This window comes from Varroa jacobsoni, unplaced genomic scaffold, assembly GCF_002532875.2.
Source record: "Varroa jacobsoni isolate VJ856 unplaced genomic scaffold, vjacob_1.0 scaffold_1121, whole genome shotgun sequence".
In the NCBI taxonomy this organism is placed as follows: Eukaryota; Metazoa; Arthropoda; class Arachnida; order Mesostigmata; family Varroidae; genus Varroa; species Varroa jacobsoni.
In genome coordinates this window covers 105747-112810 of record NW_019214023.1, presented here as the reverse complement: position 1 = coordinate 112810, position 7064 = coordinate 105747, and the positions used below count along the sequence as shown (strand labels likewise).

General features: G+C 36.6%; 2 protein-coding genes across 2 annotated transcripts in view; both read right to left on the bottom strand.

Annotated features, from left to right (window-relative positions):
• The window catches only part of Gnmt (Glycine N-methyltransferase), a 4576-nt gene extending 3806 nt beyond the window's left edge, over nucleotides 1-770 (bottom strand). The window contains exon 1 of the mRNA XM_022844677.2: nucleotides 318-770. Within this exon, the coding sequence (XP_022700412.1) occupies nucleotides 318-366 (49 nt within the window). The 5' untranslated portion in view covers nucleotides 367-770. The remainder of the gene's footprint in view (nucleotides 1-317) is intronic.
• A 1644-nt stretch (nucleotides 771-2414) lies between these two features.
• Nucleotides 2415-7064, bottom strand: part of LOC111266852 (uncharacterized) — a 31034-nt gene continuing 26384 nt past the window's right edge. Inside the window, exons 2-7 of the mRNA XM_022844676.2 lie at nucleotides 5795-6005; nucleotides 5383-5585; nucleotides 4716-5051; nucleotides 3782-3904; nucleotides 3213-3422; nucleotides 2415-2558 (exon numbers count right to left, since the gene is read on the bottom strand). Of these exons, the coding sequence (XP_022700411.1) occupies nucleotides 3213-3422; nucleotides 3782-3904; nucleotides 4716-5051; nucleotides 5383-5585; nucleotides 5795-6005 (1083 nt within the window). The 3' untranslated portion in view covers nucleotides 2415-2558. The remainder of the gene's footprint in view (nucleotides 2559-3212; nucleotides 3423-3781; nucleotides 3905-4715; nucleotides 5052-5382; nucleotides 5586-5794; nucleotides 6006-7064) is intronic.

The window sequence follows — 7064 nt, the reverse complement described above, 5'->3', positions numbered from 1 at the left end:
GGGAACATATGAAGTGGCCTAGATTCGAAGCCGGGCGCAGACATATTCGTGTTGCAGGCCAGCCGTCTAAAGCAACACTTAATGGCGGTACCGTATGTAAAACTTGAAACTTCAAGTTATTACAAACGATAGCCCTAGACTGCTGTACTGTAGCAATCAGAGAACGAAAAAAATATTACTCTGCATTGTAATATGTAATAGCCTCAGGCCTTTAATAAATCGTGCTTTTTACAGCAGCACATATCTCGTAGTCAGACACCTGGGTGGGTTGCAGACATCGGAAATGATTCTCGAGTGCATATGATCTCAAATCTTACCCTCAACTCCAACTCCGCGTGATCTTGTGTGATACACCCCATCAGCCATAGTTCCTTCTAGTTGGTGTTCTTGGTACGACTCACAGTTCTGTGAAACTTACTGTTAAAGCTGTTGACGTACTGACTCACTACTTTATCACCTGTGGGTAATGGCAAGCGCTAGACAACTGTTGTTTTTGTCGTTCTACGACACAGTATTCATGCTTAAAAATATCGAAAGCTTACAGCATTTTCCCTCGCCCCCACTGTCAATCGAATCCTGTTCGTGTCGTCAACAGATTACAGCGCCACTGCTATTGTTGAGAGATATCCCACCGAATTTTATCACTGCTACTTCTCAACTCTGTCGCACTGTATTTACATATATCTCATTAAGATGATCAGTAGCGCGTAGTTTATCAATTGTAGTATTGTCTCGTCTAGTTCTAACAGCATTTATGTCGACTTGTAATCACCGTGAAGAGGATTATCTTGAGTCGTTAGCTGTACCCTTGAATGGTTGCTCTCCGTCATGCTTTACCGACGATGACTAGAGGGCGTTCCTACTCTAGAATCGTCGATAAATTTATAACGAGGTTCAATGTTTCACGGTGGGATAGACACTTTAGACCCTTGCTGTAATATACAATCCATTAAATCGCTAGAAATATAACAAGGACGATGCTATTTAATTGTTTAGGTCGCCAGTCGCCGCTCCGGTATGCTATCTCTTTAAATAATGTCTATAAAGAAGTAGAAAGAACATCTTTTTTTTATACGGCACTTAATTAATCACATATACTAGTGTAAAAATAAAACAGACTGACTTAATTTGATGTGAAATATGGTGGATCAGAGCCTATTAGAAATCTAAAGTTAGTTCATCGATGGTCGCGATTATCCTATTCCAAATGCAATGAGGATTTTAGCTACACTTGCCCTTAACCACAAAAAAGTGACTTTTCGAGCGGGGGAGAGTGAGACATGTGGGGGGAAAATGAGCTGCTTCGCATAACGTCACTATCACAAACCATATTTAGATAAGTTTACCGAAGTTAGTACTAGTTCACCGTAGAACTGAGAAGTTAGTCTGCTATCCATTGCAACAGCAGTAAAATGAAGATCAAGCTGACAGGGCCACTGCATTCAATATAGACTGCTTTTATATTTCCCAGAAATAGATAGAATTATCTGAGTATGCTAAGCTCGCAAGATTTTAACTGAACTTTATGTACTTTTTACCTACGCGTATTGTTTCTACAGGTGAAATAATTTTCATTAATTGGTTAGTCAAAGTCCAGGCCACAAAGCGTCGTAGTAGCAAGATTTGGAGGTTGCTATTTAACTTCTGTAAACGAATCTGCTAGCGGCCAAAATCGAACACACAACTATTGACCTCCCAAAAGGTCCGAATTATCTAACAAACCTATACACACTTTTGAGCTTGTGCTAAGTTATATTTTGAACTTGCATTGAGACCGTACATGCTGTTCAGTTGTGGCAAATGGTGTTAATCTACCATATATGCTACACAATAACTGTGTTTAATAAAATGCATTGATAAAATAAACCTAGTACCCTACACGATATCATGAAATAAGCATTTCTTGGGTGGTCACTGAGACGCATAAACGCTAACCGTATTCTATGTGTGGAAAACGGCACCTAAAACTGTTAACATTTACAGTAACACTCAAGAGGAGATTACACTTTTGAGTCTAGAATCAGATACGAGTGTGATCTTTGACACTTTTAACAATTAGCGTAATAACTGGAATTCGGTACGAATAGATGTAACTTCGAGCCGCGCAGTTAATTTTGGATCTCGAAGCAACAACGTCCGCTCTGTTATATTTCATAATTGTACTGTCCTCGAGAGCGATGCTACCTTGTTGCTCATCAAAAAAGAACTCGAATCGCATAAATTTCCACATGAGGATCTCTAAATTCACGAATTCAACTAGGATACCGTACACTTGAAGCTCGCGGAAAAAAACTGTTGAAATAAAAGAACTGCTGCTAGCCGTTCAGTGCTTTTTAAAAAGCAAGTGGAGATTGCTATATGTCTAGAAAGTTTTCCACATTTGTAGTGAATTATTATTGAATACCCGAATAAGCTGCAGTATATGATACTTTTAGTTAAAGTGTCACTTTATCAAAATATAGACTGTAATGATAAACCTTCGCCTTTTTTTTTTATTTAGCTTGCTATTAGGTCAAAGGTACACCGTTCGGACGCGCCACTGCCATTTGTATAGTGAACTGTAACGCACACAATCGAAGAAAGAAAAGAGTATTTTTATATGTAAATATTAACAACAACATTTTTTATTATAATATTATGCAGACTTTTCGTTTTCTTTACGCATTTAACCCCATGTCGCTGTTACTCATAAATTACTTATAGTACCACATTATCATGAATTATTTTATTGCATAAAAATTGTTCTCATGCGCACAAATAATAATACCTTAAACAACATACCTATGTATGCTATCTAATCTTCTTTCGTTCGACCAATGGACACTATCTTCTGCATGTGCTGTATGTTCTGATGTATTAAAAACTTTGCCAACGGCCACAACAGAGTTTCCCCATTCGATACCCAAAAGAGAAATACCCAGAATTTTTAAATGAATTACTCTATCAAGAAAGAAGTGATGAAGCTTCTGTTCTAATTTGGAGACACAAGCGTATGCTTAAAAAGGTGCATAACACTTTAATGTTGTGTTGCCGTCAAAGTTTCGCATGCAAAATATGAGACCGCAAGGAGTAATTATAAACTTACACTAATACTAGCATCTATTTATGTGTTTGAAATACTTCTCACTTGCACGTTGTGAAGAGTTTCGAACATTATATGTAGCTTTTCATATTTTTTAGTTAATTCGTTAATCCTAATCATTCACACATACCTAATCGGATCCCACTGCAGCACTGTCTTGACTGGCATATTTTGCTTTACCGATAGGGGATAACTGGATAGCTCCATTCGTTTCCTTAAATAATTTACTGGTTGTTACGATCTTTTTGACCTTTATGGAGATTTCGTGTTGTGACCAAGTTCTTCCCTTGCTCCCAGACGCTTTTCTTTCTTCCAGGAATTGGTCGTATTCGTTTAAAACCTGTTAAATAAAAGGGCAGGTTGTAAAGTCAATGATGACACTTATGTAGACCATGAACATTGATGATCCCAATGATATCCAATAGCTTTAAGTTTTACCACCTATTAATTTCTTGTTCCTTCGGTATTGTCGGAACTATTGCCAGGCAATAACAATTTATCGATATATTGAGCGTTAAAAACAAAGAGTACAAGAAAAAAGAACTGCATTAAAGAAAAAAAATAGCGAAAGAAATTTTAAAAAATCCCTTGCATAAGGCCAGTCGTTGTCGAGGATTCATGCTACCTATTCTCATTATGCTTCATATACCACGGCTTGTATATCTTGTCGGTCTCATAGTCTGACTGCCAGCGTCTCACCTTCCTGAGAATCCGAGTCATCTTGACGGGTTCTTGTTTAGCGAGAAGGATATAAACTATGCACTTCTTTAGTTTAAACTTCACTATCTTTGGCTCAGAATCATCATCCTCCGGCTGTTGACACTGTAATAAGTAAATATGAAAATAAATAAAGTTCATCTTAACTTAGAGGAGTCTTTAAGTTGGCGTGAGCTTAATTTTACCTAATGTTAGGGAAATAATACTGAATATTTTGTGTGAATATAAAAAGTTAATTTTTCAAAAATTAGTGCCACTACTTGAATACATCGGTTAAAATTCTACTCAGATGTTACTCCATAAGTTAGCAGATTTATAACTATAGTCTCATAGCGCACCTAAGAAACAACTTGCATATACATTTTGTACAAAATCTTTTTGCATTAGGAGCTTATATAAATGTACGCATAGCTTCACATATAAGAAAATAACCTTATTATAAGTTTTTGCATAAAAATCTAGAAATTATGGGATTTAACGAAGAGCAAGTTAAGACAAACTTCCAACGATTTTTTAAATATAAGTTTGTATATAAGAAATAATATATATTTATTCGCTTATAAAATTACTACAGTTACTAACTTTTATAATTCCGTTGACATAAGACTACTTAGTCTTAACATACCACTTAATTTTCGACAGTTTAAGGAATACTAATGTATATGACTTAGCATTTAGCATATTTACTCTATTACGAACATTTTTTCTTTTTTAAATCACACGTTATTATTTTTCTAACAATTTGTCGGGATTGTTATTAAGCAAACTTGTTCTGTTTGTGGAATAACATCGCTATACATAGATTTCATATCAGTTCAAAGCTTGAGCAAGATCAACTAACGAGCAAGATTGTTCCAAGCGTATATAAGAGTAGATATACTAAAGAAGCACATACACAGTATTTCTTATGGCCTACCTTGCTGTTTTTCTTCTGTGGTTCATGCTCCATCCTACTGTCACAATCCATTTCGTCTTCGTGTTCGCTACACTCAACTTGCTTCCGTTCCTTTTTGTTATGACTATTGTTGATATTGGCGTTATTGTTATTTTCAGTATTGCCGTTGAGCTGCTTGCTTTTCTTTTTATCTCTTTTACTTCCTTTCTTCGATTCATTGGTGTCTACCTCCATCTCGTCGATATCTTCCTCAGTGAGTCGAGCTGGGTTGCTGTTTCTGATCTGCACTTCTTCTGTTTTGTTGCGTGTTGAACCTGTCCCTTGCTGAGCCTGCTGCATCGTTGCATTTATTTCAAGCTTCAAATGAAGACAAATCATGCGTTGATATTAATTTTTAAAAAGAGCTATGTCGGGAGGCCAAAGATGCCTGAACGAAATACGAAATCGATTGGTTAAGCTAAATATATTGTATATTTCAATACAAAAACACTGACAAGCCAAGGTTCATAGAACTCCTATGTATATTGACCGTTACAGTTATACAAATGGTTTTTCAATGTGTCCCGACGCGAGAGCAGTTGTAATGGACACTACTCCACATAATTACGTGGAATAGCATCCATTACATAAAAAAGTTTTCAACTATTTGATTAAAAAGCTAGAAACTTCTACATTAATATACACATACCAACTTATCGAAGACATGCTCAACAACTTTTAACGGAAATCGTTTCATGGTACACTTGCACCAGTTCATAAAAGGTTTCTTTTTGCGCGGTACATTTTCATATTTTTGCATTTCTAACAGAATCGGCGTCCACCGCTTGTCTGTCGATCGATCAGATAAAAGAGCATCTATGTTCGATCGCCACTGATTCTGCTTGATTTGACCTGTGAAAGGATTACACGATAATGCTTTTAGGTTTAGGATCAGTTCATATATAACAAGTAGTCATTTTTGCCCGCGGCTACTATCCGTCGGCAAAAACATTTTCCGATACGATTCTCGTTTACCTAAAGAATATCTACAGTAGCACAAACAATTTTTTTGTCGTATGCATAATGATTTCCGCTGAACCAAAGTGAAATTGCCGCTATACCTTTATCGTCCTTATGCTGGTTGACTTTTCCATATTTGAAATCTTCATCGGTAATACACTGCGTGTGAGCAACATAGTCATCTCCCCAAAATTGTTTCTTGCAATCGACACAAGTTAGACTCTCGCAACGTCTGCAATTGAACTGATAATGTTTTTGCACGTCCTTCTTACGAAGGGAATCGCCACAGGCATCACAGCTAAATACCACCATCTGTAAAACAAATAAAGGTTATATCACCACCTATTATAGAATAGGTTCTTGCGTCGATATGGATGTACTATGAAGAAATAGATTGGTTTTCAAGATATGGCTAATCAATTTAAGACGTTCTAGAACAAAATGTTATATAACAACCCTTTTACTCAGTAGCTGAATACAATGGTTTCAGTTCATTCTAAGTATTGAACATCGTATTTCTTCCCACGTTGATATGTGGATATTGGTACACCGGAAATGCTTGCACCTTCATACCTAAAAACTTGTTTAATATTATGGCTCTAAAATCTGTATCGTTAAATCTACGATAAACCTTTATTTTGAGATATTATGAAGTTGTTTTTTAGCAGCTGGCTTTAAATGACGCATGGGCTTATAGCTGGCAGATCGTCTAAACGTAAAACGTGATGTCAATTTTGAGATGTTCCAGTATGGAATACACTTAAGCATACTGTTATGGCGAACAAAAATTAGGAACTTGCAATCGGTGCCAGAACAAAAATGAAGCAAAAAATTAATAAATGTTATTTTGAGGCGAGTATCTAGCCTTTAGAAGTAACGTTCTCATTTTCATTTTCACTGCTGGAAAATTTCATTAAAGCATATTATTTAAACTCTAATACACTATATGTGTATATAAGAGCGACATTCTATATTTCAGTCGAGTAGATGTGAATGAATTATGTCGAACCTAAGGATGTTATATTTTACCTCGGTGTTAGATAAATAGCCGAAGGGTAACTGGCTGCAAAAACAATCCGGCACCTTCACTTAACATTAGCGTCGCAAACCGATTGAAGATCCTGCGACACCGTCTGGCAGATAAGAGACACGAACTTTTCGGTTCGAAGACAACTTTCTCATGTGGGCTTTGTTTTGGTTTGATGATGACGCTGATCTTTGACTCTCTGGCTGCCTTCCCACACATGTTGCGTTGGTTTTTGCCGAAGGAAGCGTTCGAGTTGTAGGGAACTCAACAAATGATCTGCTGGAAATACACGTCAGCAGACATTCGTGTACGCAATTACAGTTATACAAAAACAGCATGATTCA